The sequence below is a fragment of the Gobio gobio genome (assembly GCF_949357685.1).
Source record: "Gobio gobio genome assembly, chromosome: 6".
NCBI lineage: Eukaryota > Metazoa > Chordata > Actinopteri > Cypriniformes > Gobionidae > Gobio > Gobio gobio.
In genome coordinates, this window is record NC_137102.1 from 58,903,605 (window position 1) to 58,918,414 (window position 14,810).

The following is a 14,810-nucleotide window of genomic DNA, read 5'->3' on the forward strand; positions in this document are numbered from 1 at the left end:
ACCACTCGTTACAACCGAGGTATGCAGCAAAGCATTTGTGAAGCCACAACACACACAACCTTGAGGCGGATGGGCTACAACAGCAGAAGACCCCACCGGGTACCACTCATCTCCACTACAAATAGGAAAAAGAGGCTACAACTTGCACAAGCTCACCAAAATTGGACAGTTGAAGACTGGAAAAATGTTGCCTGGTCTGATGAGTCTCGATTTCTGTTGAGACATTCAGATGGTAGAGTCAGAATTTGGCGTAAACAGAATGAGAACATGGATCCATCATGCCTTGTTACCACTGTGCAGGCTGGTGGTGGTGGTGTAATGGTGTGGGGGATGTTTTCTTGGCACACTTTAGGCCCCTTAGTGCCAATTGGGCATCGTTTAAATGCCACGGCCTACCTGAGCATTGTTTCTGACCATGTCCATCCCTTTATGAGCACCATGTCCCCATCCTCTGATGGCTACTTCCAGCAGGATAATGCACCGTCACAAAGCTCCAATCATTTCAAATTGGTTTCTTGAACATGACAATGAGTTCACTGAACTAAAATGGCCCCCACAGTCACCAGATCTCAACCCAATAGAGCATCTTTGGGATGTGGTGGAACGGGAGCTTCGTGCCCTGGATGTGCATCCCACAAATCTCCATCAACTGCAAGATGCTCTCCTATCAATATGGTCCAACATTTCTAAAGAATGCTTTCAGCACCTTGTTGAATCAATGCCACGTAGAATTAAGGCAATTCTGAAGGCGAAAGGGGGTCAAACACAGTATTAGTGTGTGTTCCTAATAATACTTTAGGTGAGTGTATTTAATTTCAGGTAATTCATATTTTTAATGGTTTTAGTTGACTATTATAACCCTGATACTTGATATATTGAATAATGTGCATAATGTGTCAAATACTGTTCTTAGTCTTTCCTCCTGACTATGAATTAAATGGAAGTTAAATACAGTTTATTGTGTAACCAAAAACGTGTGTGTATATATATATATATAATGCATGACTTTTTATTATAAACAAGCTGGAAATACACCGGGACTCTTATTTTGAAATGTCTAACCCATTTTAGTTGCAGGAGCTCTTTCAAGTTCAGATGAGGGAGATAAAACATGAATTGTTACAACCGTCTAAAACATATCACTATATAAACATGGTAAAGTAAACATTGTGATTATTCCTTAGCATTAGTTCATATACATGACCTGTCATAAATGTGTGTTATTCATTGATTGAGCCGCTCTGAAGTAGTGTTAGACCGATATATCGGGCCGATATTTGTGATTTTTACGTGTATCGGCCGATACAAGGCTGCTGCGTTCGCCGATATTTTTCCCCCTGCATTATTTACAGACAGGCGTCCACAGGGCAGCTCTCACCGTCTTCAAACTGTCTTGCTCTCCCTCCCTCGCGCATATTAATCAAAATCAATTGAGAACTGACACAATGGTAAAAGGTGGAAAAACTGAAGTTTCACGTGGAGCATTGGGAGATTTTTTCCTGAATTGCCGCTGGTGTTGCTCTACAAGAGATTAAGTGAAGTGCACCTACACTCTAAAAAATGCTGGGTTAAAAATAACCCAAGTTGGGTTGAAAATGGACTAACCCATCAATTGGGTTCTTTTAACCCAGCAATTGGGTTTTAAGCAAACATTTAACCCAACCGCTGGGTCAAAACAACCCAATTGCTGGGTTAGTCCATAGGGGTGCACCGATCCGACTTTTTCAGTCCCGATACCGATACCGATGCCTGGGCTTTGTGTATCTGTCGATACCCGATACCGATCCGATATATTGTTGAATTAATAATAAACTGTATATCTTCCACCTTATACCTTCCTTGAAGAGACTAAAGGCACCAGACTTTACTAACTAAACATAACTAAGACAAAATAACAGATGTATGTAAGGTGTTGAATTCTTATTTATTTAAAAAACAATTGTGCATTCAAATCTAAAATAGAATGTAATCTAACTTCTTTAAATAAATAAAATGTAGCTCTCAGATCGGTCTCTCTGTCACTCAGTCACAAGCGCAGCATCTGTTCTACATCACTCGTAAATCACAATAACTCATCAAATTAGGCTTTGGCCGTCAAAAAAATGTCAATGCAGGAAAGACCCTGACTTTGCAGTAATACCCTCGAAACAGCGACGAACTAGTTGGCGTGGCAAGCGTGAAATATCTCCTCCACACAGCCGAGTCTCTTCTAGCAAGCGACACACGTGAAGCTGACGAATGACGTAGGTTCTGCTGCGACGGAAAAAAACACCTGGATCGGCTTGTGGATCTGTTAATTTTTCCGATCCCCGATCCAGCTATTTTGTCAGTATCGCGGCCGATATCCGATCCTAATATCGGATCGGTGCACCCCTATTAGTCCATATTCAACCCAACTTGGGTTATTTTTAACCCAGCATTTTTTAGAGTGTAACCATTAAATGACTAGGTTGTAAATAGTTTTAAAATGAAGTATAGTACAGTCAGTGTGCACTTTATTATGCTGCTTGCTTGTTGATACTGTGTGCAATAGTGTAATTATTTTTATTTATGCTTAAATATTTATTTTCAGAATTTATTTTCGCCACTGAACTCTTTTTTTCTTGTTCTATCTCACCTGTTTTTACTATTTGTTAAATATTGTTTTTTTTTTAGTTCAATAAATGTTCCTTTTTTAAATTGTAAATTGTTATCATCATGATCATTGTGTCATTTTTATGTTGTAAATTGAGGGAGCAAAAGCAGTATCGGCTCCAAATATCGGCTCGAGAAAATCGGCAGCCCGTATCGCTCATCGGCTAAGGATGATGAAAAAAAATCGGTATCGGCATCAGCACTAAAAAAATCCATATCGGTCGATCCAGCTTCAGCCAATGGTAAGCCAGCGTTCTGATGTAGCACTTTGAAAGCGCTGCACTGTTTACTCTACGTCATCAGCGTAAGAGAATAAAGTCGTTATTTTTATTTGTTTTTTGCGCACAAGTAGTATTCTCGTCACTTCATAACATTAAGGTTGAAGCACTGGAGTCATTTATTTTAACGATGTTTTTACTGCCTTTCTGGACCTTGAAAGTGTTCAATACATTGCTGTCTATGGAGGGGTCAGAAAGCTCTCAGATTTCATTAGAAATATCTTAATTTGTGTTCTGAAGATGAACGAAGATCTGTTTGGAACAACATGAGGGTGTGGAATTAATGACAGGATTTACATTTCTGGCTGAACTTACCCTTTAATATAGATTTTGATATTAATGAGATGTAATTTGTGATTTTTCTTTCTTATGGGTATACACACTACCAGTCAAAAGTTTGGGGTCAGGGTGATATTTTTAATAAAATAAATACGTTTATTCAGCAAGGATGCATTAAAGTGAAAGACACAAAAGATTCTATTTCAAATAAATGCTGTTCTTATGAACTTTCTATTTGTTAAAAAGTTTCCACAAAAATGTTTTCGACATTGATAAAAATCATAAATGTTTCTTGAGCTGCAAATCATCATGATTTCTGAAGGATCGTGTGACGCTGAAGACTGGAGTAATGATGATAAATGCAGCTTTGATCACAGGAATAAATTACATTTTACTAGATATTCACATAGAAAACAGTTATTTTAAACTGGAAAAATATTCCAGATTTTACTGTATTTTAATCAAATAAATGCAGCGACCATTAATAAATCTTACTGACCCCAAACGTTTAACCGGTAGTGCGATACCCTAATGTTTGTGTTTAGACATGCATGAGCATAAACACATCAAGCACATGCTCTTGAGAGGACATTTAGTGTCCACTTACCCTGAGTTTCGTCACCAAGGAACGTTTCGACCAAGTGACTAAGTGTGTGTGCAACTGTGTGTGTGTCTGTGAGTATGTTTGATTGTCTTTGCTGATTGGGTTTCTGTGAAAGCAAGTTAGTTGTGTGTCCTTACACTACGGTGGATGAGAGCATCTTGTGTTTTCCAGGGTAAGGGGGTGTCCTGATCTTCACCTGTCCGTTCTGAGGGTAAGGTGGAGGCCGGTGGGCTTTATTTGAGTTTGTGCACACCACTGGGACTATAGGCGGTCTGTGGTTTTCCAGTTGGCCTTTCCTTGCCGTCCGGTGTGGTAGGCAGGTCCCATTGACCGTCCTTTGAGTCTTTGAGCTTTGTTTCACAACTCTTTTGCCTTTATCCTCAACAGGAAGGGACGGGCTTGTGTGGTTTCTCCCTGGCGAAGGACTGTTATTGTGAGCTAAATCCACAGGGCTGTGTGTGAGAGAGGAGTCAGAAGTTGATGTGTCCTCGTCGCCATTTGAATGATGGATCAACGCCATAACATCCGTCTGACTGCTTTTGGTGGCATCTTGGGGGAGTCCATTGGATGGACTTGGTTCCACTTCATCGAGGTCAATGTTGGACGTCAGAACATCGATCTGTTGGACGACCTTCACAGACACAGAGGGGTCAAAGACATAGTTAATGGAAATGTTTGCTTTAAAACGAAACACAAGGAGATGCCAGAGGCTGTCAAGCTCCAAAAAGGACAAAAAATAAATACATTTCACTGGAATTCCTCCTCTCTGCCACTGAGTTCACATTCACATATTCAAACACGAAGCATCAAAATGTGTTGCACCGAGTATGACACCAATGTTCTTTGCAATCATTTCGAGTTATTATTGTGACACTCTAAAAAATATTGGGTTATTTTTTCTACCCACTAATTTTTTCAGTGGTTGGGTAGTTTTTGTGTTATTCTGGGTCAGACGTAACAACCCAGTGTTTGGGTAGTTTTTGTGCTACGCAGATCCTGGGTCAGACGTAACAACCCAGTGTTTGGGTAGTTTTTGTGTTACGCAGATCCTGGGTCAGACGTAACAACCCAGTGTTTTGGTAGTTTTTGTGTTATCCTGGGTCAGACGTAACAACCCAGTGTTTGGGTAGTTTTTGTGTTACGCAGATCCTGGGTCAGACGTAACAACCCAGTGTTTTGGTAGTTTTTGTGTTATCCTGGGTCAGACGTAACAACCCAGTGTTTGGGTAGTTTTTGTGTTACGCAGATCCTGGGTCAGACGTAACAACCCAGTGTTTTGGTAGTTTTTGTGTTATCCTGGGTCAGACGTAACAACCCAGTGTTTGGGTAGTTTTTGTGTTACGCAGATCCTGGGTCAGACGTAACAACCCAGTGTTTGGGTAGTTTTTGTGTTACGCAGATCCTGGGTCAGACGTAACAACCCAGTGTTTTGGTAGTTTTTGTTATCCTGGGTCAGACGTAACAACCCAGTGTTTTGGTAGTTTTTGTTATCCTGGGTCAGACGTAACAACCCAGTGTTTGGGGTAGTTTTTGTGTAACCCAGATCCTGGGTCAGACGTAACAACCCAGTGTTTGGGGTAGTTTTTGTGTAACCCAGATCCTGGGTCAGACGTAACAACCCAGTGTTTGGGTAGTTTTTGTGTTATTCTGGGTCAGACGTAATAACCCAGTGTTTGGGTAGTTTTTGTGTAACCCAGATCCTGGGTCAGACGTAACAACCCAGTGTTTGGGTAGTTTTTGTGTTATTCTGGGTCAGACGTAATAACCCAGTGTTTGGGGTAGTTTTTGTGTAACCCAGATCCTGGGTCAGACGTAACAACCCAGTGTTTGGGGTAGTTTTTGTGTAACCCAGATCCTGGGTCAGACGTAACAACCCAGTGTTTGGGTAGTTTTTGTGTTATTCTGGGTCAGACGTAATAACCCAGTGTTTGGGTAGTTTTTGTGTAACCCAGATCCTGGGTCAGATGTAACAACCCAGTGTTTGGGTAGTTTTTGTGTAACCCAGATCCTGGGTCAGACGTAACAACCCAGTGTTTGCGGTAGTTTTTGTGTAACCCAGATCCTGGGTCAGACGTAACAACCCAGTGTTTGGGTAGTTTTTGTGTTATTCTGGGTCAGACGTAATAACCCAGTGTTTGGGTAGTTTTTGTGTAACCCAGATCCTGGGTCAGATGTAACAACCCAGTGTTTGGGTAGTTTTTGTGTAACCCAGATCCTGGGTCAGATGTAACAACCCAGTGTTTGGGTAGTTTTTGTGTTATTCTGGGTCAGACGTAATAACCCAGTGTTTGGGTAGTTTTTGTGTTATCCTGGGTCAGACGTAACAAACCAGTGTTTGGGTAGTTTTTGTGTTATTCTGGGTCAGACGTAATAACCCAGTGTTTGGGTAGTTTTTGTGTAACCCAGATCCTGGGTCAGATATAACAACCCAGTGTTTGGGTAGTTTTTGTGTTATTCTGGGTCAGATGTAATAACCCAGTGTTTGGGTAGTTTTTGTGTTATCCTGGGTCAGACATAACAACCCAGTGTTTGGGTTAGGGCTGTGCGATATTGAAGAAAAATGCGATATCCTTGTTAAATAATGCGATATTCGGTATGCGATACGATATTGCTTTAAGTGTGTAAAATCTATTTCTTTCCCCAACTGATAGCATAACCGACTTTTTGTTTACATGAATACTCATCAAGACAGCCATTTTGACACAACTGTGTGTGTATTTGATTTTGACAGTTCGAGTGTGTAACAAGACACGGAAAAAAGAAAGGCTTGTGTCACGTTTCGGTGTGTGTCAGACAGCAGACAGCACAAGACTTCAAGGAGTTGTTTTTCGCAAGTTATTGCGTTTAATAACTTTTTTTAACGTCAAGCAAGTCACATAAGTAACAGTCGTGTGCTCAGTCTATTCTCTGCTATATGCATCAACCTAAAACGTACACTTTTCACAATGTTGAAGTAGCTTATTAAAATCATTCAGATATTGCGTGCCCTTGCGATTATGTATATTTGCGATATTCCGATATATTGCGCAACCCTAGTTTGGGTAGTTTTTGTGTAACCCAGATCCTGGGTCAGACGTAACAACCCAGTGTTTGGGTAGTTTTTGTGCTACGCAGATCCTGGGTCAGACGTAACAACCCAGTGTTTGGGGTAGTTTTTGTGTAACCCAGATCCTGGGTCAGACGTAACAACCCAGTGTTTGGGTAGTTTTTGTGTTACGCAGATCCTGGGTCAGACGTAACAACCCAGTGTTTTGGTAGTTTTTGTGTTATCCTGGGTCAGACGTAACAACCCAGTGTTTGGGTAGTTTTTGTGTTACGCAGATCCTGGGTCAGACGTAACAACCCAGTGTTTTGGTAGTTTTTGTGTTATCCTGGGTCAGACGTAACAACCCAGTGTTTGGGTAGTTTTTGTGTTACGCAGATCCTGGGTCAGACGTAACAACCCAGTGTTTGGGTAGTTTTTGTGTTACGCAGATCCTGGGTCAGACGTAACAACCCAGTGTTTTGGTAGTTTTTGTTATCCTGGGTCAGACGTAACAACCCAGTGTTTTGGTAGTTTTTGTTATCCTGGGTCAGACGTAACAACCCAGTGTTTGGGGTAGTTTTTGTGTAACCCAGATCCTGGGTCAGACGTAACAACCCAGTGTTTGGGGTAGTTTTTGTGTAACCCAGATCCTGGGTCAGACGTAACAACCCAGTGTTTGGGTAGTTTTTGTGTTATTCTGGGTCAGACGTAATAACCCAGTGTTTGGGTAGTTTTTGTGTAACCCAGATCCTGGGTCAGACGTAACAACCCAGTGTTTGGGTAGTTTTTGTGTTATTCTGGGTCAGACGTAATAACCCAGTGTTTGGGGTAGTTTTTGTGTAACCCAGATCCTGGGTCAGACGTAACAACCCAGTGTTTGGGGTAGTTTTTGTGTAACCCAGATCCTGGGTCAGACGTAACAACCCAGTGTTTGGGTAGTTTTTGTGTTATTCTGGGTCAGACGTAATAACCCAGTGTTTGGGTAGTTTTTGTGTAACCCAGATCCTGGGTCAGATGTAACAACCCAGTGTTTGGGTAGTTTTTGTGTAACCCAGATCCTGGGTCAGACGTAACAACCCAGTGTTTGCGGTAGTTTTTGTGTAACCCAGATCCTGGGTCAGACGTAACAACCCAGTGTTTGGGTAGTTTTTGTGTTATTCTGGGTCAGACGTAATAACCCAGTGTTTGGGTAGTTTTTGTGTAACCCAGATCCTGGGTCAGATGTAACAACCCAGTGTTTGGGTAGTTTTTGTGTTATTCTGGGTCAGACGTAATAACCCAGTGTTTGGGTAGTTTTTGTGTTATTCTGGGTCAGACGTAATAACCCAGTGTTTGGGTAGTTTTTGTGTTATCCTGGGTCAGACATAACAAACCAGTGTTTGGGTAGTTTTTGTGTTATTCTGGGTCAGACGTAATAACCCAGTGTTTGGGTAGTTTTTGTGTAACCCAGATCCTGGGTCAGATATAACAACCCAGTGTTTGGGTAGTTTTTGTGTTATTCTGGGTCAGATGTAATAACCCAGTGTTTGGGTAGTTTTTGTGTTATCCTGGGTCAGATATAACAACCCAGTGTTTGGGTAGTTTTTGTGTTATTCTGGGTCAGACGTAATAACCCAGTGTTTGGGTAGTTTTTGTGTTATCCTGGGTCAGACGTAACAAACCAGTGTTTGGGTAGTTTTTGTGTTATTCTGGGTCAGACGTAATAACCCAGTGTTTGGGTAGTTTTTGTGTTATTCTGGGTCAGACGTAATAACCCAGTGTTTGGGTAGTTTTTGTGTTATCCTGGGTCAGACGTAACAAACCAGTGTTTGGGTAGTTTTTGTGTTATTCTGGGTCAGACGTAATAACCCAGTGTTTGGGTAGTTTTTGTGTTATTCTGGGTCAGACGTAATAACCCAGTGTTTGGGTAGTTTTTGTGTTATTCTGGGTCAGATGTAACAACCCAGTGTTTGGGTAGTTTTTGTGTTATTCTGGGTCAGACGTAATAACCCAGTGTTTGGGTAGTTTTTGTGTTATCCTGGGTCAGACGTAACAAACCAGTGTTTGGGTAGTTTTTGTGTTATTCTGGGTCAGACGTAATAACCCAGTGTTTGGGTAGTTTTTGTGTAACCCAGATCCTGGGTCAGATATAACAACCCAGTGTTTGGGTAGTTTTTGTGTTATTCTGGGTCAGATGTAATAACCCAGTGTTTGGGTAGTTTTTGTGTTATCCTGGGTCAGACATAACAACCCAGTGTTTGGGTTAGGGCTGTGCGATATTGAAGAAAAATGCGATATCCTTGTTAAATAATGCGATATTCGGTATGCGATACGATATTGCTTTAAGTGTGTAAAATCTATTTCTTTCCCCAACTGATAGCATAACCGACTTTTTGTTTACATGAATACTCATCAAGACAGCCATTTTGACACAACTGTGTGTGTATTTGATTTTGACAGTTCGAGTGTGTAACAAGACACGGAAAAAAGAAAGGCTTGTGTCACGTTTCGGTGTGTGTCAGACAGCAGACAGCACAAGACTTCAAGGAGTTGTTTTTCGCAAGTTATTGCGTTTAATAACTTTTTTTAACGTCAAGCAAGTCACATAAGTAACAGTCGTGTGCTCAGTCTATTCTCTGCTATATGCATCAACCTAAAACGTACACTTTTCACAATGTTGAAGTAGCTTATTAAAATCATTCAGATATTGCGTGCCCTTGCGATTATGTATATTTGCGATATTCCGATATATTGCGCAACCCTAGTTTGGGTAGTTTTTGTGTAACCCAGATCCTGGGTCAGACGTAACAACCCAGTGTTTGGGTAGTTTTTGTGCTACGCAGATCCTGGGTCAGACGTAACAACCCAGTGTTTGGGGTAGTTTTTGTGTAACCCAGATCCTGGGTCAGACGTAACAACCCAGTGTTTGGGTAGTTTTTGTGTTACGCAGATCCTGGGTCAGACGTAACAACCCAGTGTTTTGGTAGTTTTTGTGTTATCCTGGGTCAGACGTAACAACCCAGTGTTTGGGTAGTTTTTGTGTTACGCAGATCCTGGGTCAGACGTAACAACCCAGTGTTTTGGTAGTTTTTGTGTTATCCTGGGTCAGACGTAACAACCCAGTGTTTGGGTAGTTTTTGTGTTACGCAGATCCTGGGTCAGACGTAACAACCCAGTGTTTGGGTAGTTTTTGTGTTACGCAGATCCTGGGTCAGACGTAACAACCCAGTGTTTTGGTAGTTTTTGTGTTATCCTGGGTCAGACGTAACAACCCAGTGTTTGGGTAGTTTTTGTGTTACGCAGATCCTGGGTCAGACGTAACAACCCAGTGTTTGGGTAGTTTTTGTGTTACGCAGATCCTGGGTCAGACGTAACAACCCAGTGTTTGGGTAGTTTTTGTGTAACCCAGATCCTGGGTCAGACGTAACAACCCAGTGTTTGGGTAGTTTTTGTGTTATTCTGGGTCAGACGTAATAACCCAGTGTTTGGGGTAGTTTTTGTGTAACCCAGATCCTGGGTCAGACGTAACAACCCAGTGTTTGGGGTAGTTTTTGTGTAACCCAGATCCTGGGTCAGACGTAACAACCCAGTGTTTGGGTAGTTTTTGTGTTATTCTGGGTCAGACGTAATAACCCAGTGTTTGGGTAGTTTTTGTGTAACCCAGATCCTGGGTCAGATGTAACAACCCAGTGTTTGGGTAGTTTTTGTGTAACCCAGATCCTGGGTCAGACGTAACAACCCAGTGTTTGCGGTAGTTTTTGTGTAACCCAGATCCTGGGTCAGACGTAACAACCCAGTGTTTGGGTAGTTTTTGTGTTATTCTGGGTCAGACGTAATAACCCAGTGTTTGGGTAGTTTTTGTGTAACCCAGATCCTGGGTCAGATGTAACAACCCAGTGTTTGGGTAGTTTTTGTGTAACCCAGATCCTGGGTCAGATGTAACAACCCAGTGTTTGGGTAGTTTTTGTGTTATTCTGGGTCAGACGTAATAACCCAGTGTTTGGGTAGTTTTTGTGTTATCCTGGGTCAGACGTAACAAACCAGTGTTTGGGTAGTTTTTGTGTTATTCTGGGTCAGACGTAATAACCCAGTGTTTGGGTAGTTTTTGTGTAACCCAGATCCTGGGTCAGATATAACAACCCAGTGTTTGGGTAGTTTTTGTGTTATTCTGGGTCAGATGTAATAACCCAGTGTTTGGGTAGTTTTTGTGTTATCCTGGGTCAGACATAACAACCCAGTGTTTGGGTTAGGGCTGTGCGATATTGAAGAAAAATGCGATATCCTTGTTAAATAATGCGATATTCGGTATGCGATACGATATTGCTTTAAGTGTGTAAAATCTATTTCTTTCCCCAACTGATAGCATAACCGACTTTTTGTTTACATGAATACTCATCAAGACAGCCATTTTGACACAACTGTGTGTGTATTTGATTTTGACAGTTCGAGTGTGTAACAAGACACGGAAAAAAGAAAGGCTTGTGTCACGTTTCGGTGTGTGTCAGACAGCAGACAGCACAAGACTTCAAGGAGTTGTTTTTCGCAAGTTATTGCGTTTAATAACTTTTTTTAACGTCAAGCAAGTCACATAAGTAACAGTCGTGTGCTCAGTCTATTCTCTGCTATATGCATCAACCTAAAACGTACACTTTTCACAATGTTGAAGTAGCTTATTAAAATCATTCAGATATTGCGTGCCCTTGCGATTATGTATATTTGCGATATTCCGATATATTGCGCAACCCTAGTTTGGGTAGTTTTTGTGTAACCCAGATCCTGGGTCAGACGTAACAACCCAGTGTTTGGGTAGTTTTTGTGTTATCCTGGGTCAGACGTAACAACCCAGTGTTTGGGTAGTTTTTGTGTTATCCTGGGTCAGACGTAACAACCCAGTGTTTGGGTAGTTTATGTGTTATCCTGGGTCAGACGTAACAACCCAGTGTTTGGGTAGTTTTTGTGTTATCCTGGGTCAGACGTAACAACCCAGTGTTTGGGTAGTTTTTATAATTTGATGATTTTATTAAAAAAGATACAGAATATACAGGGGGTATTATAGTAAAAATGAATCAACTATGCTGGGTTAAATCAACAACCCAATTTGCTGGGTAAAATTAACCCAACATGTGTTCTGTCCTATATTTACCCAGCCCTTGGGTTGTTTTTAACCCAGTGTTTTTTAGAGTGCAACAAACCCTAAACTAAATGATGCTTTTTTTTTGTAAACTGAAACAAAATAAAAATGAACATAATTGGAAAAACTAAAGTGTGTTATGATTACAACTTTCGAAATCATTTTAGGTTTCCAAAGAAGTTTCCCAGACGCTTCTAAAGCCATCTGTCATTAATCAATCATAGTCCCGCCCCTAAACACACGTTATAGGCTGAGTCAGAAGTTGACATGTCACGCCTCTCAAACAAACCAATCAGGGTTTTGAAAAAGTCTCATTGACTTTAATGACTCTGAATATTATCCTGAGATAATATAGAGTATGCGTCCTTCACCTTTTGAATTTTGTTCTGAGCAAATCTTCACATCAAGTAAAGATGTCATAAAAATAACTTTTGGCTTCCTCCACTGTGATGCATTAATCTACTGACTTTATTTCCTGCTGCTGTCATTTACATCTAATGGGAGTCTTGATGCATCCATTGAAACACATCTAAATAATTCAATTAATGTTTTACGTCCTGGGCAGACCATTATTGCTAATGTCGATCTGCACATATTAAGCAGTTTTTAGGTATTGATTTTAAGATTTTGTTTTCTTTGGCCTTTGTGATGGACTTGTCCACTTCCCATCCGGAAAATACAATATTCCCCTGTACAATAAGCTCCCAGTGGAACGTCTCCAGCTCTGCTGATTCTGAATATAATTGACCGTGCATTTCTGGCAGATGTGTGTTTTGGGTTCTGAAGGCTTTCAGATGATGTTTAGTTTTGCTGTTTTTCAGAATAGAGATGTTTGCTGAGAACACACAGATTATATATCTCCCCTGGCTAAACACGATGAAGTTTTGATCTTATCCCGTCTCTGTTCTTACTAAAATCCCATCTCAAATATGGTGAACCCAAAATCAGTGGCAAATCTAGTTATTTGAATGCATGAAGAAAACTCATCTCATATCATTTCACTTTTTTTCGTTCCAAACCTATAACTTCTGTGGAACAGAAGATACTCTGAGAAATGTCTTGGTTCATACAATGGAAGGTCCAATTTGATTGGTTCTCGATGTTCTTCAAATGATCTTCTTTTATGTTCCACAGTGGAAAGTACAGTTTGGAACGTTAGTCATTTTGGGGATGTATCAATTTTAAGAACAATTGCACGCATTCATGAGTAAATGACAGAATTGCGGATGAACTATCCCACATTTTTGATCTTGTATTAAACATCCTCACCTCTTTCATCTCCAACTGGACCTGTTTGAGACCACCCAGCACTTCCTCGAGCTCATTGACCACTTGTTTGATCTTTTCCCGTACTGTTCCCTGGCTCTTCCTCCGGTTGCCATGGTTCTCCGGACCTACGCCCCCCTGAGACGTCCTTATTTCCCGCTGCGGTCCGTTCACCTGCAGCCCCGAGCGTCCCAACTTGCTGGAGGGCACCTCGGTTGGGAAAAAAGCGGAGTTTGCCCCATTACAGTGTGGTTTGCCGGGACTCGATTGTCTGCTGGTCTCAGGGCTGTGCCGCTCTTCGTGATGCCGGAAAGACACTTGTCTCCTTGTGCAATGCCCGTTATATGCAGGGACGTCTTCCCACTCCCGCTGATGGCCGTAGTGTTGATCCGACGAGTAGTACCGCTGACCTCTGACCTTCAAAACATGGCCCCCGTTAAATGAATGTGGCAGCTCCGGGTAATACCACCGCTGGACGCATCCACACTCCCGCCGGATCTCCCGAACGCTTGGCCAGTTCCACCTGGGCGCTGGTACGTCCACCCAGGAATAGCATGGATGCCGTATTTCCTTGGCATAAACCTGCCGCTGCGGCGACGCTAGGATCCTCTCCGCTCCGTCTATCCCCAACTCCTTCGGGAACGGGGCTATGCCGGACTCCATACGCAGACATGATCCATCAACGGGGCCCGGTGTGCGACGGGGTCCCTGCTGCGGGCAAAAGTGGCAGGAAGGCGTTTGAAATCTCCTGTTCTCCGAGTGCATTCCAGTCCGAAATCCGACTTAGAAAACAACTGGTTCTCTCTCCACCCAGGCCATCCACAGCGTCTGTTTTTCTCATCTGCGTCTTCTCTCATTCACTGCGGTTTACAGTCTCTCTCTCTCTCTTTTGCACTTCCCCTCTCCAACTTTTTGTCTCTCACCTCCCCCTTCCTTCCTCCCGGTGCTTTTTCTAACTTACTCTTGTTTTCCCAATGTTCTCTTGACGAACGCAGCTTGTTGCCCTTTCTCTGGTGGTGGGCCTCTTTTCTTTCCTTCCCTCCTTCCCTCCCTCCTTTTTTTTTTCTCCAACTCTCCTTCTCCTGAAGTCTTTCACCTCTCTCTACACCTCAGTTTTTTTTCCCCACTGCGTAAAAATTCCCTTCTCAGACTCAACTCACCCTTTCCCAAACTCCAAACACTTCCTTCCTACACCTTCTCTGTCTCTCTCTCCCGGGGTTGGGGCTCGTAAAGCGTTGACAGACGCAGCGGCTCCATGTGATTCCCGATCTTTCCCTCAGATCTTGCCACTCGGCAATTAAACACAGCCAGGATTCCACGCCGCCTGAGAGAGAGAGAGAGAGACAGGAGGAGGTGGGGTTTCGGACGTTGCTGAAGCAGACAGGATCTAACATGAGGTGGGGAGGGGAACGAGAGAGAGAGAGAGAGAGAAACTCTCGGCCCCAGAAAAGGGGATTTTCGGCATAACTCGATTCCCACAAGCCCACGTGAGTCTGAGAATCGAATGCGGGTTCGCCGTCGCATTTGTTTATGTGAGTCAGCTGAGATACTGGCACTGTTTGTCATGATTCACTTCTTGTGACACATTTAATGAACAACACACCACACACTGTT

The 14,810-nt window shown here is 42.3% G+C and overlaps 1 protein-coding gene across 3 annotated transcripts in view; it reads right to left on the minus strand.

Moving 5' to 3' along the window:
- The window catches only part of LOC307128093 (uncharacterized protein), a 30,607-nt gene extending 16,026 nt beyond the window's left edge, over window positions 1-14,581 (minus strand). Inside the window, exons 1-2 of one of the 3 annotated variants that reach the window (XR_013816734.1) lie at window positions 13,200-14,347; window positions 3,933-4,426 (exon numbers count right to left, since the gene is read on the minus strand). Coding sequence is in view for 2 of the 3 variants with exons in the window: in XM_079819690.1 (XP_079675816.1) it covers window positions 3,933-4,426; window positions 13,200-13,961 (1,256 nt within the window). In the remaining variant the exon portion in view is untranslated. Of the gene's footprint in view, window positions 1-3,932; window positions 4,427-13,199 lie in introns of all 3 variants that reach the window. The other 2 variants (XM_079819690.1, XM_079819689.1) reach the window with 2 other exon arrangements.
- Between the last annotated feature and the right edge of the window lie 229 nt (window positions 14,582-14,810).